The sequence below is a fragment of the Saccostrea echinata genome, unplaced genomic scaffold (genome assembly GCF_033153115.1).
Source record: "Saccostrea echinata isolate AGI-Se365-2 ecotype Australia unplaced genomic scaffold, CSIRO_AGI_Sech_v1 ptg000054l, whole genome shotgun sequence".
NCBI lineage: Eukaryota > Metazoa > Mollusca > Bivalvia > Ostreida > Ostreidae > Saccostrea > Saccostrea echinata.
The window spans coordinates 3,698,269-3,719,872 of NW_026889803.1; the positions used below are offsets into that span (position 1 = coordinate 3,698,269).

Consider the following 21,604-nt stretch of genomic DNA (forward strand, 5'->3'; position numbering starts at 1 on the left):
TGTGAAATCAATTTCTGTTACTTGATGCACAGACAATGTAATGTGATGATCTATGCTATTTAGAATTGTAACTACTTTATGTACTGTGAAATCACTAATTTTCGCAAGGGTTTAATTTTCATTATTTTCGTGGTATGAAGAGACCCACGAATTCATATCCCCAACAAAATGTTAAGATTTTGTACAACAGTACAGTGGTTTCCATTTAAACACGAATTCAAATATCCTCAAACCAGTAACTTTTCCTCAAACCACGAAAATCTGGCCCCTTGTAAATAAGTGATTTTTAAAGTATCATTATCAAAAGCTGAAAACAAATCTTTCTGAAATATTGTTAATGAACAGTTCAAATTCTGACAATAGCTTAATCTTAAATCTTTGGAATCTTTGAATAACTACAGTTAATTTGTAGATTTAGTGATTTACCCAGATACATCTAATATAAGTTGTTCATTTCTTCTAATGATAAAGAATGCTATTTTGCAATCATTTCCAGAATTACATCTCTTAATTCTTCAAGTGATTCAATGTAATTCTTTACCAAAATGAAATTCTGGTGGCAATGGTAGTTGTCAGGCAACAAGTGAAAAACAAATTCTTAAAGTATCAGTTAATGTGGGTCAGATTATACACCCAGAAACTCATTTATTTTTATTACTTTCTTGGATGATTAACTTCATTTAGTTGCCATAAAATAACAAAGCCTTATTTTGCTAGTTACTGCTTAAAATGCCACAACTTTTAAGCCTAAGGTATTTTGTATCTGTGTTTTCCTTAGGCCTTATACATGCATTTCCAATACAGAAGCACGCTACTTTAAAAAGGCAGTACTTGTCTGCAGAAAGTAAGTGTTAGGAGAGGGGCTTAAAACTTGCCTAAATGTTTACTGTGTATTGTGTCTGACGTGACATTTGCATGATTTTTAAAGGTCAATTCTTTTTTAGAAATACTACATACCAACTGGAGCTTCAGTATCTTTGACAGGTGGTTCTGGTTTCACTTCTTCCGAGACCTTTTCTTCTACACTAACTTTCTCTCTTGGTTGTTCCACTTGTTCTTCAGGTTTCACCTCTGAGGTGGCTTGGGTAACATCTTCCTGTTGGGGAGCCTCAGTGGCTGCTGTCACCTCCTCATCACTTCTGGAGGGTGTCACATCTGAGGCTGTTTCTGCTGAGGTAGATAATGATGGAGGCTCATTTCCTGTGATGGGAACAGATGTCTCACTTTTCTCTACCGGTACAGAGTCCTGCTGCTCTACAGAGCTTTCATCTCTTATTGAGTCTGACACACTGTTTGAAAGATTTTGGGCATTACTACCAGCTTCTGCTATATTATCAGTATCACTAGCAATTTCTTGTGAAGGTGAACTATCTACTTGATCATTAACAGGTAATGTCAGAGTTTCACTTTCTGCAATGGTTCCTGGAACCTCACTAGCTAATGCAGAGGAATCAACCTGTGGCTCCTCTGAATGTTCTCGCATATCAACATGATCTGCTGTTCGTGCTTCTGATCGAAGTGTGGCAGCCACTTGAGCAGCAAACTGGGCTGCAATGTCACTATTTTGTGTAGGTTGAGGAGCAGACTGAAAAATGATTTCATGTGTTCTTAACAAATAATTTCTACATTAAAATCAAAGGAAAACATGTATTTAATTTATCATTCTAATGCAACTGTTTTGTAAAATGCATTTTGATTGGAAAATACACTGATGTTTGAGGCAGCTAAATGAGCATTAACGAGAATGAAAGCTTTTGTGACGTCATAATATAACAATATAAAAACAAAATGCTTTGTGACATATTTCAAGTAACAAAACTTAACAAACATCCATTTTGCCACCTCCGCTTATGAGTCACCAGTAAAACTAAATTTGTGGCTGTTAAATCAGTGTTAGTGACCGCAGATAACAAATGAGAAGACAGTTATTCCCTAATTACAGGCTAAAGTTAAAACATATTGGTACTGAGAATACTTTGAAATCTATAGCGGGAAGCAATGATGATTACCGTATCTGGAGTCCCTCTGGACCCTGAGCTTGGACCACTTGGTGGGGTGGACCTATGTGACGACCCTTCCTTAGCTTCCTTTGTATGCAAGATTTCACTTGTCAGGTCTTTGCCTGTGTTGGGATCTACAATGCTTAGTGTTTTCTTCACCCTCTTTTCAGGCTGGGCTGGTGGATTAGATGGGGGACGATTTGGCTGGGTAGGAAACATCATTGTTGGATTGTTGTAATATTGAGTGCTAGTGGGTTGCCCCATTGTTGTGAAATGCATACTTTGCTGATTACCCATATTTGGGTACTGTGAATTGTTCATCCTTGAAGCCTGCATGTTCTACAAGAAGAAACATGATTTTTACAACTGCAACCAAAATCTACAGGAATCAAATACAAGAAGACTGCATAAAGATTTTACAAATTGACACAATTTAAAGTTTTTAAATAATCCATTTACCATATGACTAGGCTGCATGATAATTTGTGCTCCATAGTTTTGCCCTGTAATATTCATATTACTTGGGGTCATTATCTGGTATGTCATGCCTTGCTGTGTAAACTGCTGAGGAGTTTGTTGCTGTGGAATCTGTGTATATTGGTTGTTAGGCATCACATTACTAGGAGGAGCACTTTGTCTGAAAAAAGGCTAAGGGAAAAAAAAAATAATTACAAAAATGTTTGAAATCTATTCCACGGAATATATTTATAACATAACATTTCCCTGCATTATCAATTACTGTGATTTTCTACAAAGGTTACTTACAATTGAAGCTTGTGGTCTCATACTTTGTTGTTGCTGATACATGGTTGTTGGTTGTACCAGCCCAGCACCAGGTGCTGGAAGTCTATTGGGCACTTGAGACTGCTTGTTCAGTTCATGAGTGTACACTGTGCCCTGCCCTTGGGGCTGTGGTGGTGGAATATTAAAAAGCTGCTGCTAAAACAAGTGTAATCAAGTGAATAGGTTGTATGTAATAATTGAACACACATAAATACATAAAAATATGACAAGGTCTGTTATTATGCATATTTATAAAATGGAATAGTTCTTGTGTGGAGATCAAGTTACCTGCTTTAAAGAAGGTTGAGAATAATACTGTTGCTGGACTTCTTCTGGACCTCCTGGTGTCGAGAAAAAATAAACAATTAACAATATCCTGCTAAATATAAATCTTCATTCTTTTCTTATGATTTTGCTTGCTTACTTTGGAGTTTTAAAGAACTTACTCTTCGAGAAACAAATTTAAAATGTTTCCATGATTATGCAATTTTAAGTAATTATTCCAATATATGTTTTGTCTCATCCCATCCTGAAACTTACTACCAGTAAACTGTGGGGGAGTCTGTCCTCTTTGGTGAGGTCTAGTTCTATGTTAAGGAAATGCTCCAATAAAATGTTACAAAAACCTGATAAGCATTTAAAAGCTAAAAAAAGTTCAATAAAATTCAAATGTTCAACATAAAAAAAGACATAAAATAGGGTATAACAGAGAAAGAAGCATGTCAAACCTGAAGTGCATGTACATTGTCCCATTTCTATAAATAACTTCTTTTACATATTATTGTCAGTACATCAGGCCATTAATCATGGAGGACGTGTCATATGGCAATATTCACACCACTCAGATAGACTTACTATGAATGGATACAAACTAGCTTTATCTATAATACAACTGTGTCATTGTGACACTGAAATGGTAAGCAATGTTTCCGATGAATGAAATTTACACTCACTTGTAACTACTGTATATACCAATATCTCACATAAAAAATATTCTTGGTATTTCTACACACTGATTCCAACACTATTACAATATCAGCTGGGTTGACAAGACTGGGATTAATATCAAACAGTCACATTTCATCACTACAGTTTCTGTCACTAGCTTTTATCATATTATTAATCCATTTTACTATAAAAGTAAAAGTAGTGCAGCTGTTTGCATTAATACCAAAGTGTTAACAAGAACAACTTTGTATTCATATGAATGCATGTCCATCCTACTGTGGCAGTCACCCCCTGCTGTGTAAGTGTACAAAAGAAACATCAATAACTCGCTGTAGGTTGAATCTGCATTCATAACATGCTGTTCTACTTGCATATACTGTACTGGCATATTCATCTACTACAGTCTGACTTTTAAAAAACCATGTCTTGTGTAATTTTCAATGAACATAAAAAAATAATTTAAAAAATACAAATATTGCCACCATTTTTCAAAGTAAATATGATACACTCAGTCCATCATACAGATGTTTCTTCTCCATATACAGGAAATTGAAGCAATAATCAGAACACTGCCTGAATTGCAATCTGTTAAAAGAATGTGCAACCTAACTCACTGAAAACAAACGATTCATTGAGGTAGTCTAGCAACTCACATTTTGCTAAAGAAAGACTACATTCATTCATTAAACCATTTAAGGAGTGATTGTAATTTCTCATTTTCTTTTATACACATTTTAAGAGTTCAAGAGGTTTTTTTGTTTGTAAACAAAGACAAGAACATCAACTTCATTGAGATCCAGAAACTTCCTAATAAAGGTCAGACATTATTTATCTATTTTCAGCATACCTTCATTCAGTTTGTTCCACTGAAGATTTCTGAACATAATTCCCTAAATATTCACCATCACCTCAAACAAGTAAGTCGTAATATCCCTTCATCAACCACATACCATGACAATGGCATTGTATCATATGGCCATGACAAACCGTATTACGCATGCACCAAAATGCTTTTTCCTGTAAAATTTTCGGTCCACGTGTTCTAAATTTATCTGAGAATCCATGTGAAAAACCAAATAAAAAATGCAAATGAAAGTTTTCCCGTAACACAAAACAAAATCACTCATACCAAGATACAGTAATAGGCGAATGAATTCCTATCCGTCATGAGAACACGATCGTGAAATGTGATCGCAGTCTGCCATGACCCCGCCTACAAAATCATGCTTCAACTGACGCTAAACCGGACGATAGAAATAAACAAAAGTATAAGTCAAAGCAGAAAACTTCGTTATGATCCTCCATATAAAATACTCTTAAATATCTGCACATTATATTGCGTGACATACAATTATTTTGCTATGGAGATTTTTGCAGTTCCGTTTCTACCCGGCATCTGGTCCCCATTTCGAAACGATTTAAGAGAAAAAGTATAGAGTTTTGTCCAAATATAACAAGGAAAATAAAAGGATACGTAATAGATCTTTGCTGGGAATGTCCTTGGTGATGTCCGGTTGCTGAATTTGGTGACTTTACCTTCCGTTCATTCATTTCAACGTAACTTCGCAATGATGGAGTCCTTGGAAAAGGACCGATTTGGGGCTTGTTTCCAAGCTCTATCTCCTAAATGGATGGAATATAATATGTGGCAATTAATGTTTTATGTTTCATCTTTATACTTACAAAACGATTTTACGATTAATTCCGTAATAACAATGAGATGGATTGAGATTGTATCTAATTATCAAAAAATGGCTACCTTACTTAGTCTGCAAGGAGACGGCTGTTCGGTAATTTCCGTAAACCGAACAATAGCGATACGTTAAAGGTCAAAGGTCTTTTGCGACATTATACATATCATCACCTGACTTTAAAGTGAATTAAATGCTGTAAAAGGATAACAGAAAGGAACTAAAGGTTAAGATTTCATTGTGCTTTTTTAATATGGAGTTTTTTTAACATCGTTTCTCTTAATTCCTTTTGTAGCAAATAAACCTCTTTTTGGTAAGACTAAAATAAGAAAAAACCCGCTTGTACATGAGAGAAATGTCTTTGGTTACTACGTTTGTGTATAGGGTATGTATTATAAAATCTTTGACAGTACTGTTTGATGAGTACGAAATAAGTGATTTGAACACACTTATTCATGCATATATTTTAATCGCTGAAGTGTTAGTAGGCCCGTAGAAACCCGTGGGGGTGGGGGTGCTAATGACAGTTTCTTTTAGGTAGTTCCTTCCGCTAAGTTGCCCCCTCCCTTGCGCCCTACCGTTGACATAACAAATATAGCTGAATTTGAAATCTTAGGCAACGTTCCTTTGAGCTGAAGGGAAATTTCACATAGCAGAGGTGGAAGTAGCAAAACCAAACTAGTTTCTTTTAGCATTTATTGCTGAGGTTAAACTTACAAAGGTGTAAGCTTAAAAAAAAAATATTAAAATAATTATGTATTTAGTTATGCCACAGACTCAGATAATGCAGATTAATTAATGTCAATTGCATGAAAATTCATAGTATGTAATTAGGCATCTGTTAGAGATTTAGTTTATGAATATCAGAAGACTAAATGTATATACAAATTCTTGGAAATTAAAATTAATTTGCAGTAGTTTAGCATTGACACAGAATTAAATATATTAAATGAAATATAAAATTCTGAAGATTTGATTGATTTTGCTTTTCTACAAGCAATTTAAGGTAGCTATCATTATGATGCTTCTCTTTAGTTGTTCAGAACTGCACCAATGCATGTTCATACATATTGATTTGACATCATAAAAATGATGGAATTTAAAATTTATGATTCATGCAGTGAAGAGTATATTTTCAATCCCTGTAATTCAATCTAACTGTTGTAACATTTTGAGTTCTGCTCTATGTTACAGTACGTTCTGGAATTTAAATTATACATATAAAAATAGAAACTTGTACAGTACAGTTAAAGCTATATATGGCATATCTGAGCTTGAAAAATAACAATACGAGATTGAGTGTAAATATACATGAATTGATATATGTTATGTTCAAATTAAAATTTTCGCCGATTTTGAGCTTGAATAACCTCACGTTTCTATAGTTGAATTGACTTTAAATTTGTCTGTTATTTAAATGTGGAGTTGGCAAATAAATCGGTTCTTGTTTTAAATTTTTAATATCTTTGAAACACGATTGATTTAAATTGTGTAATTTACAGGAGAGTCCTATCTTTACATCAAGTAATAAAACAAATAGAAAGATCTTTTCATTTTTGGGTTACCTGAACTTATCAAAAATTAGCCATATATGACTTTTTAAGTTTAATATAACTAGTTGCCATCATTAATATCGGGATATCAGACTGTCATTGACAATTAAATCACTCACAATTTGATAAAAGGTAATATTAAAACATGAGTAAAATATGAAATGTATTTGTTTATTATTTACATCATCTTACATGAGAATTATAGCAGCCTCTTGGATACATTGTTGTACATCCCCAAATCAATATTTCCAATAAGTCTCTTTTAGGTTGTTTATATTTTGTTCTGAGCTCACAAGAGTCATAGCAGTATACTGTGCTATCTAAGAGAAAATTTCACATTTTTGTTGAAGTTTAATCATTAAGATCACAGTTTAAGCACAAAAACATATATATCTAATATGAAACATATATACACTGTATTATATATCTATATTAAATTGTTTTAAATATGTACTTCGATCAAAAGATTTTTTTTTTTGTAATGCAGTTAAAAATGAATTAATAAAATAATTGTTTAATAATGTTAATCTGTAATAAATTGTACAGTTAATGATTAAAAAGGTACCCTGTATTCTCACCTGATTGACAAATGATTTTTTTTAAAGCTCACTGGCTGTCATTTGTAGGTCTATCGATCTGTACAATATTTGTAACTTTCAACTTCTTCTGAAAAACCATTCTATTTTCCTTTATTTTAATTTGGGAGGGGACCAGGGGAATTTTGGGAAAAACCAGTATACATTAAAAAAAAAAACATCATCAACTAGTGTGCTTCATGAAATATACCTAGGTGACTAGACTTTGTGATAAACTTACAATAAAATACTTTCTTTGTTAATGCAGGAATTAACAGTTGCAGCCATTGCAGTAAAATTACATATATATATATATTACCAGCATAAGTGAGGTATGTAAAATTTTTTCTGCAATGGTTGCACTCTTATAATAAAAAACAAAGAAAGGCATTTTTTTTATTTATACGTGTATTTATGTGTGTATGGATAATCATGAAAAGTAGGTTTAAGTATGTAATGTATAAATTTATTGATCATTGTTTCATAGATGGAAGAGTCTACTGCCTAATTAAGAAATCTTTCAAACAGGTGACTTTAAGAACTGCTTCTAATTACAGTCAAACCTCATTATCTTGGACTTGATGGGATAAAAAAAAAACCTTTTAGATATCTGAGGATTCTAGATGTAGAGGTTAAAACACATAAAAAAAAGAGTTGTTTGGACTTCCAACTCAATTCGACATATCCATGGTATTCGAGAAATTGATTGTCAAGATACTGAATTCAAACTGTAGTTTAGAGTTAATGGATTGAATAAAGGAAGTGGTTTTCATAAGAATTAAAGGAGAAAATATTCATTGGATGTAAATATACATGAATAAGGGAATCACAAAAATATAAAAAAAAAAAATTCTTATATTGTTTAAAACCAACATAAACACACTCCAGCTTGATTTGGAGTTTTTGCTGCCCTAGTGTATCATTATATATTTTCATTGTCATCTAAGTAGCCTCATGATGATGTTATTTTAGCATGAATTTCTCTGTATATCTACTTGTTAATTTTTTTTTGGGGGGGGGGGGGGGGTAGTGGCTAATAGGAAAATTAAATGTTGCAGTGGTTATAGTTAAAAAAGTTGCTCTAGAGTCGTTGAGTAAAGAATTTATCCTTATGTTACGGGTTTAAATTCCACTGGAGGACGTGGAGACTGGTCCTTGGGATCAGACTGTAGAAAAAGGGGTCCCATGTTGCAGTAGGTGCTGGCACGAAAAAGATCCCTCACTGCTCAAAGGCTGTAAGTGCTAGGTACAGATCAAAATTTGCAGCCTTCTCAATTATGAGTGAAAAATTCTTGAAGGGATGTTAAACAAACAAGAAACAAACATTCATTTTGGAAAAAAGGTACCTTTTTTGAATTTGGTTGTTTTTAACAGCCCCAATTATAGACAATCAAGACTTACTGATTTAAACCATTATAATTCAGAGATTAAAAATGTAGGGCTTCTATAAAGGGGATTTAAATCTGTTCAAATGAAAGTTTGACATATTGGCTGTAGAGGGAAAGCCCTAGTAAGCTCAATTAATTGTCAGTGAGCTTTTTTTTTTAAGCTAGCCAGGTGTCATTTGTTGAACAATCTGTACAGTTTTTATAACTTCATTTTCAACTTCTTAGGAACTGTTAGCTATGGTAAACCAGAGTTTCAAGATAGAGGTCTTCCATAAAGGGAATTTAAAATCTGTATCTGGTCAAAATAGAATCAACATATTGTCCTAACAGGGCAAAGCCCCTGGAAGCTCCTGAATTTTAGAGATTTCGTGGGTAAAATGTCAAGTAAAATAAGCCTTCAGATGCAGAGTCTCAGCAGGTATCCCCTCCCCTCCCCACCCTGAGGCCAGGCCTACCCTTTTAAATACATGTATCAAATATCAAACTACCGGTATGCAAAATTTCTTATGGTCTGACGACATGTTGCTCGAATATGTGTTCTGTATCTCTTTGTAATATACAACAATTTAATCATAATTATCATTATCTTATGAAATTTGAACTGTTTTCAAAATCTCTAAAGAAGATAAAGACACCAAAAAATTGTGATATTGGCAATGCTGGTGATTTCCAATAGGATTATATAGTAAATAATATCCTATGGTATCTTGCACAAATGCTTAGTAAGGTACCTCAATTTTTTGTGAGGAAACTTGTTAAAATAGCAATACTTCAATGACAAATTCTTGGAAAAAAACTATATAATATCGAGGAATGTGTCATCTGAACTTTTTTTAAAGCTTTTCTTTATTTTAATTTAGTTTTGTTTGAGCCCTTCTACTTATATATTTCTTGAATTTGAGCTCCTGTCACCTTATCATGTGCGGGGATGCGTCTTGCTCCAATATCTGTATTCTCAGTTTTTGTGTAGAATCAAATAAATATAATTTGCAAAGATTTTGTGGAAATTTTAGGGGAAAAAATGCATTCTAAAACCTTTTTGAGTCGGAGCTTAGAAAGACCATTCTGTGCAAATGATAAAGATATGTTTAAAAATAAATAAATTTAAAAAAAGAGGCAAATTACTTTTATTAATCTTTAAATTTCATAAAAATGTGTAAATTTAAACTTTACAATCCAAATTTGGGTAGAGGACCCTGTGTATTTATGAGGGTTGATAATTAAGCCCTGGAATACTGTGTAAGGAATGATAATAGAGTTTGAAAAACAATATTTCAGTATACTTTTTATATCTGGTAAGTGATTACATTATTGTATTTATTTTCCATGTGTTAATTTTAAAGTTTTATTGCAAACACATAATTTAATGGCTAGTACAATTGAAGTTTTGAAAGTGAAACTAAAGGAAAATTCCAGTCAGTTTGAAATCGATCGTAAATATTAATGAGGGCAATCTTAATTAATTTTTGTTTTGAATAATTTGGTTCACATGTGGGTGTCTGTGAATGCAGTTTTTAGCCTTTTGTATTTAAAATCAGTGGAAGGTACAAATAGAAATATACTTGACTTTGTTCATGAAAAAACATAAATTAACTTCCTCCATTCATGATTATAACCAGTTCCTATCTATATAAAAGGAATGTATAAACTGCCCCAATTAGTGTGTAACAGGACTTCATTAGTTGATTGTGATTAATTATAATTCTTATGTGTGATATCCACATATAAAACATATCACCTTACCTTTCTTTTTTCACATCAGGAAGGAAAATCCATTCAGTAAATAAAGTGTATATTTCAAAGGAGGTCAGTACACCTGGACGTCTCTCAAACAGGAAGTAACCGGAGCAGGTTTTTTTCTTCGAACTCGCTGAACTGTGCACTCCTTGAACAGGTATTTCCATTCATCAGATTAAAATGAAACTAGATTGTTGCAGGTTTGAATATTATTATGTTAAATGAAATTAATTAAACCTGCAATTCCAGTTTTTGTTTAATGTTTGTGATATAGTTATGAACATTATAGACTTCTTGCTTGACAAGTTTAGGGTGGTAAGATTCTAAATTACTTGTTTTTATGTTTCCTTTGGGTTAAATTAACACTAGGAAAAAAAAAACATATTTGCCCTTAAGTCACATGTATAGTCCTCTGCATGTGCACTTTAAGTTGTCATTATCTTCTAGTTCAATTTCATAATAAATCAACAGATTGACACTTTGACAGAATTTGTAAACATTATCTGGAAAACTTAGCAATTTATGCATAATTAATCTGACAATTTGTTATTATTTGAACATAAAACACCAAAGAAGATAAGCAATCATATAATAAACATTTTGGAGTACACATTTGGAATTATTCTTTTGATGACCCCAGATGATATAATCGGTAAAACTTGATTAATAAATTTTAGATATGTAGAAAAGCTGTGGAAAATTACAGAAAGTCATGGAATTTATGGTTGGTTCAAAACAGAATGGTAGTCATACACAGTTTTTGAAATTCTCTATGTTAATATTTTCAGGAATACAAGGAAACATTATTACTATAGTCCCTGGGAAGAAAAAAAAACAACAACCATAAAATCAATAAATTTCAGGGTACGTGTAGGAAGTGTTACCCTGTCTATCTTGTTTGTTTCTGAGAAGCATGTTGGGTCATAATTTATTTTTTAATGGAGAAACATCTAGAGCATATTTTTAGGACAAATCTCCTTATAACCTCAGGTAAAAGGTAATTATGAAACAAACAACAACACAACAAAAGAAAAACAACCAAGACACATTGGTAGTTCATTTGACAAAACTTATTTACAATGTGAGAATCTGATCCAAGGTTAATTACAAAGGGTCAAAATCACTTGTAGGGAAAAAGTTTAGCAGCTGGGGCAATCATATTTTGAGCTTTAATATTATCATTAGTAGATTGAAATGAAAATTGTTAATTAATCAAAAATTTATTTGAATTTTGTAAAGGCTGCTTTATTTAAATTGTCAAGTTGCCTGAATGTCTATAAAATATTCAGGTTTAAGATTTATATATGTTTATGTGATGAACTTTTTCCAATACATGTAGTTAGTGCTTTAAATACCTTTATTCTTACTTTCTACAAATATTTAAGTTTTCCCCAGTTGAAAAAAAATTCATACATGTATGTACAGTTGAACTTTGGTATCTTGAACTGTAGAAGTGATTTTGAAGTGCCAATCACTTTTTCTATATATATTTTACCTCAATATCTCGAATCCTTAGATATCTCAAAAGTTTTTTTTTTAGTCCATCAAATTCGAGATAAAGAGGTTTGACTGTATATGTTATCTTGAATTTACTCCTAGATTTCCTCTTCCCAATTCAGGCTCATGTGCATTTAAGTCTTTTACCTTTTTTTTTTTGCAGTAAGTGATATGCCTGCAGGGCTTTACCCGTTCGGGGAGAAATACTTCTTTAGACTGACTGATGATATAAGTAATGTGACAGACACAAACTGCAGTACTGGAATCCAATGGATCTACAAAGTCCTAGGAGATTGTGTGTGGGATACCAGAGGGATAGTCTCCGTGGCGCTGGGTGTGGCCTCCATTTTGTTTTGGCTGGTTGTCAGCATTCCGTACGTAATTGAAAATGTTTGCTGTATTAGAATGGGCTCAATAATCTAGTCTTTCAGACAGGTTAAATTACTTGCAAGACATTTTTGGAAGAAAACAGTTAGCTACATGTTTAATAAAGAAAAATTAAATCCAATATCTTTCTAACTATTATGATTGCTCATTGCAATATATTTAGACAATTAAGTCATATATGTATAGAATATAATATATGCAAAAAAAAAATCTATTCATTGGTCATATATTTGAGATCACTGTAACAGCTTTATCATATATCATCTAAACAAGTCAGTATACATACAGTATCTTAATTATGCAGAACGAATTGCCAGGACCCTATTCATGCATTGTACATTATAATATTGCTATAATCGTAAGGACTGACTGCATAAATCATAGGCATAAAATATTTGGATAGTTAACATGAGAGAGGAAATATGTGTTAGACAAAGATATTCCTAGTGAATGAAAAAATTAGGGCAAAAAGTTTTATCTTAGACACTGTGACCTTTTTATCAGACAAAGAGGGATTATCACTATTACATTTTATTGCCAAGGAAATGTGATTTCCAGTTGCATCTAAAAATTTAAATTCGATTAACTTTTTTTTTTTGAAAAAAGCAAGATGTAATGAGTTAGATAATATTTTTTTTAGACTAAATAAGAGAGAAATATTGATTAAAGAAAATAAAAACTAAATACGTATAGGGATGAAGTGAAACATTACAAATAATAAATTTGTCAACCTGATGTCTGGTAGTTATGACAGGCTACTAAGTCTATCTGATGATAAAGGCTAAGCAATCAAAATAATTAGCATTTTGATGGTTTTTAGCTCACCTCAACAAATAAATTTTGGCATCAAATATGTTGAATACATGTAATATAAAGTATTAGCATAATACAATGAGTATTGCAATTTATGTGTATGAAGAAGAATGATAACTTGTCTGATCGGACAAGCATCAAGGAAAGACCATATTGTTTGAGAAGCAAACCAGCTGCAAACAGACAATCAGACAAACAATGCTGAGCCCTGTAGATTCTTGAAATTTGTTTCCACATACCAATACCCTTTTCATTCTAGTAAGTACCTATGCCCCTATAAGCAATCTTCTGTTATTTTTGATGTGATAAAAACAAACAATAAGGACCTTCTCTTGCATGTGAATTACAAAAAAAGTCAGATTGATGACACTTAAATCCTTTGAGCACTTTGTTAAAAGATTATGCATTATTAAAAGATTTTTTTAAGGAAAACCCTCTCTAAATGCAAATTTTGAAGTGCTGAATGTAAACTTTTCCTTTAATATAGAAATATAAAAGTTCTATAAAGCCTTATCACAGAAGACCCCTTTATCCAATTTTGTGAGTGTAATTATTGATGTTTATCAGGATGTACTTCCCCATTCATAATTAACTTTCTGAAGTCATGAACAAGTACTTCTGTGCCCTATATTGATCCGAGATGCATGGATTATACTTCTAATATGTTCCATTGTACCAGTCAAGGTTCAGATACTGTATTTTCAGCCAAAGAATGACCAGGGTAATGTTTAAGTTAAATTTTTGGAGCAGGTTAAAGTTTTTGGAGCAGATCTCATTTCCAAGTAACTATAAACCCTCTACTGACTAAACTTGCATGGATGATACATCTAATGATGCACTCAGTCTTGTTTTGGATGCTGGATCTGACATGTATTTTCAGGTTGAGTGATCAGGTTAAAGTTTTTGGAGCATGTTCATTCAAAAGAAACTATGAGCCCTATGTTGACCAAACTTGCATAAATGATATGTCTATTGATGCAGACTACCAGACTTTCTAAGATTGATGGATTTGACCTACATTTTCTGGATGAGTGAACAGGTTAAAGTTTTGGGAGTGGGTCCTTTTTTGAAGAAACCATAAGGATTACCTGAACCAAACTTGTATGGATGACGCATGAAGGGATGCACACTACCAGACTTGTTTTGGATGCTGGATTTGACCTACATTTTCTAGATGAGTGACCGGTTAAAGTTTTTGGAGCAGGCTAATTCCAGTGTAGCTTCAAGCCCTATCTGGACCAAACTTGCATGGATGGTGCATCTATGGATGCACACTACCAGACTTGCTTAGAACTGATAATGGATTTGACCTTCATTTTTTAGGCCAATGACCAGGTTAAAGTTTTTAGAGCAGGTTCCTTCCAGTTTTATTTTAAGCTCTTAAATTCTTAGAGCAAACTTGCATGGATGTACATCTAGGGATGCATACTACTGGACTTGCTTAGGATGATGGATCTTATCTACATTTTCCATATGAACGACATTAATTCCAGGTTAATTCATTCCTAAGTAACTATAAGGCCTACCTGTACCAAACATGTAAGGATGATGCATCAAGGGAAATTTGTTTGTGATGCTAGATCTGACCTGCTTTTTCTGGATGAGTGACCAGATAAAAGTTTTAGAGTAAGTCTATTCCCAAGTAACTGCAAGCTCTACCTGGACCAAACTTGCATAGATGTTGCATCTAAAGATGCACACTACTAGATTATTTGTTTTAGTGTGGGACTTTGCCTTACTTAAAGATAACATTCGTTGAGGTTAGCTATGTAATCCTTGATTACTTATGCTAACTTTGTATTTTATTTTTCATACATGCCTCATCTATTAATCATCTGTATTATCTGTATTGATACTGGTCAGGAAAAGGGTGTAAGATTCAGATAAATGAATTGAAGTGGTCAAATTAAAATTAATTACCGTAAATTGCTTTTACAGTCAGATGGTAAAGAATTGTCGAAATATTGCTGGTGTAGAGGGCATTTCAATACTTCTGATTCTCCAGTGGACGTTAGGTGATGCCACAAATCTAGTGGGAGCTATTCTCACAAAACAGCTACCTTTACAGGTAAAAGGATTTTCCAGTAGTCAGAATGTCATGGAAGACAGTTTTCTTTTATGAGGGCTTTGGATTAAGGTTCCCTGAAATAATCATATTGTCATTTTTTGAGGTCATGCAAGGTCAAAGACACAAGATCAACATTTTATTTTAAAGCAATGCACTAATAGAAATTTCATATTCACTGCATATTCGTGTATGTAAATTGCAGTTAAGGAGTTAAAAAAACAAATTAAAATAAAACAAAGCAAAAACAAAAGACATCATTTATTATTTTGCTTGAAACTGTAATATGTTTCTTTTCTTTCACTGAAAAAATAATATCTCCATTTCAATATCTATTTAAGGAATGTATTTAAAAAAAATTAAAAAAGCGTAAACTGTTCCAGCTCAGGTTATACAAGTATAACTTGGCTAGCTTTTGAATTTATTCCTTATAATAATTTAATTTTCTATCATTAAGTGTAAAAAATAAGACAATTAACCTTCAAAAAGTGCCTTCAGATCGTACAAAAATTGTACAAGATTAATACACTTTTGACACAAGTCATATAGTGATGAGGTAGCACTGGTTATACAAAAAATAAATTTTTCTATCCAATGAAATGGAACAACTAGAATTGAATTATTATATGATGTAAACAAGTAATGAAGTTTGAAGGCTGCATACATGTATTAAATGTACAATGAAGATAAATTCAAGAGCAATTTGAAATTTTGACACTATTAAATGCTTTATTTTATTTTTTCCAGATCTACCTTGCCATTTACTTTGTATTTGCTGACCTTGTTCTTTTTTCTCAGTATATTTATTATCAAATCTGGAAGCGTAAACAGGCCAAGGGTGAGTACATAAAGGTCAATCTCATTACTGTCTGGACTCAAATAGAAATCAATCAGCACATCAGGATGATTGGACTGTTTGATCAATTAATTAATGCACATATTCCATGCAATACATCTGACAACAGGAATCTGTTATGTAAACATCACCTTTAATTAGATTCCACCTAAAGTAAATAATTGCAACTTCATACACGTAATGGAATTGGTTTAATCTACTACATGTAGAATTGATTAAAAGGAAGACTGTATTACTACCTATCCAATTAAATAATATAATATGCTGATAGATTTACATGTATTGCGAAAATAATAATATATACTAAGTACAGTCAAACCTCATTATATTGAACTCAATAGGACCAAGAAAAAAACTTCGAGATATCTGAAGATTCGAGATATCCAAGTAAAATACTTGAAGAATAAGTGGATGGGACTTCCAAATCACTTCGACATATCCATGATATTTGATATATCGTATAAGCAGAATTTTTAGGGAGGATTCAATTTTGGCATTATTAACGAAGATGCTGAGATCGCTAAAATTGTATCGCTAACAATTTATTCAGCACTATGGAGATAAGGCTACCTTGCAAAATATTGTTGAATTGCTAAAATTACTTCTTGCTAAAGTTATATACAGATTTTTACGGCTAAATCACTAAATTTGCGTCTCGCTAAAAATTCAACTTATACGGTATTAGTGTTTGAGATGACGAAGTTCAACTGAAATAGTTATTTTCTATATCATATATACGGTACCTGGGATGGGTAAAATGTTTGCAATTTTAAAATGACCTTGAGTCACAGTTTAGATGAATCAATTCATAAGTAAACTTTCATTAAATGCAGACACATGCTATGTTTAGGACCAGTCCACACTGTTAACTGTTAAGTTGAGGTAGATCAACTAACCCAGATTAAAGTTAATCCTCTTAAACCCAATGTGGACAAATAGTGAATTAAGCCACCATCAACTGAATTAACCTTGGTTAACTAGACTAATCTTTTACCTTATAACAAATATGGAAATGATGTAATAGTCGATTCTGGTCTTAGTTAACCACAATATTGTCATGGGCATCTTCGCTTGCCAAGAGTTTTTGGTCCACTCCGCTTCCCATTAAGGGTTTATGGGAGTGGACCAAAAACCTTTGGCTAGCAAAGATGCGTCATGGGTTAATTTTACCAAGTATTGATGCAATGTGAAATAACCCACTTTTTTAGAGTGCACCTAAGTTAATTCTTTAGAGTGGATTGATCCTTAAAAATTTTGACAACACCAGAAATGAGTGAAAATGATATATATCTCCTTCCAACTTTGTGAACAGAGGTAATAATTCTTTCTTTTATATAAAAGAACATAATTATTGTACTTTAAAAAATTACTTATTATTTGTAGACCAAGTAGGAAACAGACCTGGAGCTGTGCCAAAAATAATCTTGTGTTTTACTGGTGCATTTCTGGGAACCAATTTATTTGGAGCTATTTTTTATAAAACATCTTTACCATTTATAAATCAAGACCAAAATATATATATAATACACCATCCAGCTGGTAGGAGTTTAATGGGAACAAATCTACAACACAATGCTGTGATATTTCATGTGAGTGTCACTAAAAAGTTCTTATTAATCAGATTATCTATAATCATTACTGTAAATACAACTTTAATTTAATTCATTTGTAAAATAATTGTGCTCATATTGATATCTCTTTCAAGGAAAAGTTACTTTACAATAAAGTTTAAGGTTCATTGACCCTCTGAAAAGAGAAATAACTCTCACTAGGGTTAATAACTATTATTCTATTGAAAATTTGTCATGTTAGTTAGTGATTTCTGTCAAATTTTATGCTGCAATTTATGTTAAAATTATCCACACTTCAGTTAAAATTTTGATTTCCTTTAGCAACTGAGTAGCTATATAAGGTAACCTTTAGCTATCAACATTGAAGATGGACCTGTTTTGTAGACACTGACAGAATTTGCACTGTTCTTAAATAGTCAGTTCATTTCAAGTGATGTGTTGTTGGTTTTTTTTTTTACCCAGGGTTTTATAGATGAGATAGGATATGCTATAGGAGTAGTTTCCAGTATATTTTACATAGGATCTAGGTCAGCTCAATTGTATAAAAATGTGAGTATATTTTTAATGACCATATGCATGCAGTATTTTGATCATTTATATTTCATTTTTATGAAAGAGCAAGGCAGGTATAAAAAAAAAAAATGCTGTGTTTCAAGAGCTTTGTCCTAAAATGACTACTTCCATCAGAAATTTCAAAAAATGTACCGCTAGTAACTGTGAATATAGCATATCAGTGCTTGTTTCTTTTGTTACAGAGTCTCCGGGAATATGTATCATTTCTATTCTTGTTTCTTTATTAATGTGAAACAAAATATAATGATTATATTTTGAGATGTCGAATTTACTTTTTAAAAAATGACAGCATTAATGCCTCAACTAAGAATTTCTGCCTTTTACAGTATAAAAGACAATCAACAGATGGACTTTCCATGCTAATGTTCTGGATTGCTATTTTTGGGAATCTTACATATGGGCTGGCTATTATTGTGCGACAGTTGGATGTAGTGTATATTATACGACATATCCCCTGGCTAGTGGGGAGTCTAGGAGTTATTTTCCTTGATGCTTCTGTATCCTTTAAACCAAATAATCTGGATTTGTGGATATGTAGCTTTTCTCTCTCCAGAAATTAGGAAGAAAAAGAAATAGTCATGCATATTGGAGATAGGCAGTAATTAAATAGTTTCACTGTTGCATGGTGGTTTATAGAAAGAGGGATATAACTAATACATGTACCAACTCTCATATATTTTCAGAATGTTTCAAAATTAACCTTTGTGGGACCAGAGTGTTTAAAATATCAAGAAAGCTTCTTTTTGAAGTTGGTTAATGTTTATCTGTTATAATTGTGAATTTAAGTGTCCACTTGTTACTAGAATTTTAAGAATGTAACCCAGTTCCAGAAGTTAAGAGCTTTGTAATGCTTAGAATACATTTTTATCCACAAAATCATGAAAACAACAACTGAATTTTAGATTTCATTCCATGTTATTCAGATATGTAAGTAAAGTATTTTCCTTAACCAAGTTCTAGTTATTGGTACAGTTTAAATATTATGGATCGAGGGAAGACTTTGACAGACTTTCTCAGGAACCATTACTTCAAGATCAGGAAGTTGTTGTCGAAGTAGAACGTAACAAGTATGGTACCATCAACTGATACTACAACTGATACTACATGGGGTCAGCATCAGAAGAGACACTGCATTCTTTGTGGAATATCAAATATTGTGAAAATCAGTATTTTGTCTCAAGAGAATCAAACAATTTTTCATCAGGAAAATTAATGTATTTGTACTCCAGTCATGCCAATAGCAAAGGAGGAAGTGTATTAATTTACCTCTTTCCATATCTTTTAATTTTATGAATGTATTGTGTTCTCGTTCCATGTCTTGTGATTTTATGAATGTATTGTGCTTTTATTAAAAAAATATATAAATATTGCATGTAGTTGAGTGTAACATTGAAAATTTTCACCCAATGAAAACCATTGTCAACCGAGGCGCATGCAATATTTATTATATTATACTGAATGTTTTATATAAATACATATAACAGTGAACCTTGCGCACATAAATTCTGCGCAGTCACTATTTTTTGGAATATCACCCATTGTCATGCAATGCTGACTTGCTTCACTGGAGGGCGTGGCTTCATTATTCGGCGGGTAATAGTGTTTTTTAACAAATGTTTCTCGACAAATCAGATTCAACTAAATTTACATGAAAGTATAATATTAGAGGATATTCAATGTTTTGTAGTTGGATATGGAATTTATTTCACGAGTGGGACAGGATGTTTTGATATTTTCATGAGTGCGAAGCACGAGTGAAAACATAAAAAATCCTGTCTCAAGAGTGAAATAAATTCCATATCCAACTACAAAACATTGAATTTTCTGTTTATGACATTTTCTTTGATTTTCCCTTTGCCTTTGTCTTTCCTTAACACAGTGTCATAGTCTGTGATGTCATAGTTGAGCAGTTGAGACATCATGAATAGCCTAGCAGTTGTGAGATTGAAAACTTTTAGCAACATACAGTGAAACTTGTCTAATCTGGATGTTGTGGAATCCGAAACCTTGTTTAATACGGTGTAAACTTCAAGTCCCTTACAGTAAATTCAATAGTTTTAAATGTTGTCTAATCCGAAATGTAATCTAATCCGGCCAATTTCTTTGGAACCAATTGTGTCCGGATTAGACAAGTTTTACTGTATTTTGGAAGAAATTGGCAGTTTTATGACAGGCCAGAAATTATTTTTTACTTTGATATCCTTTCACACTGTGAGAGAATATCACTTTGGTATCCTTTCACACCGTGAGAGAATATAACTTTTATTCAGTAAATAAATCACAGTATTTCACTGTTGAAAATGTAATGAAATAATTTAATTTATTTCTGCCCATTTGGTACCATACTTTGTCTTTTAGTCTGACTGTACAATACTCTATTTGTAATATGACTGTACAATAGTTTATTCTTATTTTGACTGTACAATATTTTATGCCCATTGCTAGTCATTAATTGTTCTCCTTGTTTATTATTAAAATACATCTAAATTAAATGAATGTACTGAATAAAAAATAAAAATAGTTTTTTCTCCTTTTTCACAGCAATTAGAACTCAAAACCACTTATGCTTGGCACCAAACTTCCTCTTGGTGTGAAATATAGATACAAAAATTATTTAATTTTCCGATTTCTAACACAATTACATCCTGATTGCAGTTTATGTATGTTTATGCCATTAATTGATGCATAAGTAGTTTCCTAAGACTTTGCAAAATGCGTGCTGTGAATTGAAATTAATGAACAGAAATTTTATTTGCTATTTCCTCCACTTGTTGAACACCAACAGAGTTTACAAACTGGTAAAGTGGTCATCTTCTGTCCGTCTGTCTACCGAAAAACCTGAAGACTTGGGTTAAGGTATATGGTACACATGTAAAAACAGTTTCTCCCTTCAAGAAAAATAACAGTAAATTTTGCGAAGGCTCAAAGACATTTTTTTCTATTGTAGAGTGTTCCAACAACATTTCTCTGTCTTGAAAATGGAAAACGTTTTGATAACACTGCACCAAAAATTGATGCTGGAAAATTCAAATAAACAAAGAATTATCGTAAATCCTTTTTAAAATATTTTTTAAATGTGTCTGTGTCTTACACAGTTTACAAGTATGGCACGCCAAATTCACAAAAATGAGATAATCATAGTTTCACAATCGATAAACTAGGTTTAT

At 32.3% G+C, this 21,604-nt stretch overlaps 2 protein-coding genes across 9 annotated transcripts in view; one reads left to right on the forward strand and one right to left on the reverse strand.

The window, feature by feature from the left end:
• Positions 1 to 7,282, reverse strand: part of LOC133205419 (eukaryotic translation initiation factor 4 gamma 1-like) — a 23,811-nt gene extending 16,529 nt beyond the window's left edge. The window contains exons 1-8 of one of the 4 annotated variants that reach the window (XM_061341230.1): positions 7,168 to 7,282; positions 5,206 to 5,354; positions 3,324 to 3,364; positions 3,072 to 3,124; positions 2,766 to 2,939; positions 2,460 to 2,648; positions 2,010 to 2,339; positions 958 to 1,585 (exon numbers count right to left, since the gene is read on the reverse strand). In XM_061341230.1, coding sequence (XP_061197214.1) covers positions 958 to 1,585; positions 2,010 to 2,339; positions 2,460 to 2,648; positions 2,766 to 2,939; positions 3,072 to 3,124; positions 3,324 to 3,364; positions 5,206 to 5,354; positions 7,168 to 7,197 — 1,594 coding nt within the window. In that variant the 5' untranslated portion in view covers positions 7,198 to 7,282. Of the gene's footprint in view, positions 1 to 957; positions 1,586 to 2,009; positions 2,340 to 2,459; positions 2,649 to 2,765; positions 2,940 to 3,071; positions 3,125 to 3,323; positions 3,365 to 4,578; positions 4,707 to 5,205; positions 5,355 to 5,495; positions 5,535 to 7,167 lie in introns of those variants that run through there. The other 3 variants (XM_061341231.1, XM_061341233.1, XM_061341232.1) reach the window with 3 other exon arrangements.
• On the forward strand, positions 5,553 to 20,958 carry LOC133205420 (lysosomal amino acid transporter 1 homolog). 5 transcript variants are annotated; one of them, XM_061341238.1, is made up of 9 exons: positions 5,553 to 5,648; positions 10,701 to 10,832; positions 12,336 to 12,546; positions 15,311 to 15,440; positions 16,185 to 16,275; positions 17,686 to 17,882; positions 18,327 to 18,413; positions 18,764 to 18,934; positions 19,398 to 20,958. In XM_061341238.1, the coding sequence occupies exons 3-9, from the start codon at positions 12,344 to 12,346 to the stop codon at positions 19,521 to 19,523; spliced, it is 1,005 nt and encodes a 334-aa protein (XP_061197222.1). In that variant the 5' UTR covers positions 5,553 to 5,648; positions 10,701 to 10,832; positions 12,336 to 12,343; the 3' UTR covers positions 19,524 to 20,958. The 5 variants fall into 5 exon arrangements, with proteins under 5 accessions (XP_061197222.1, XP_061197220.1, XP_061197218.1 ...); XM_061341236.1 differs by having other exon boundaries at positions 5,554 to 5,648; positions 10,701 to 10,875; positions 17,677 to 17,882; XM_061341234.1 differs by having other exon boundaries at positions 5,555 to 5,648; positions 17,677 to 17,882.
• The last annotated feature ends 646 nt before the right edge of the window (positions 20,959 to 21,604 follow it).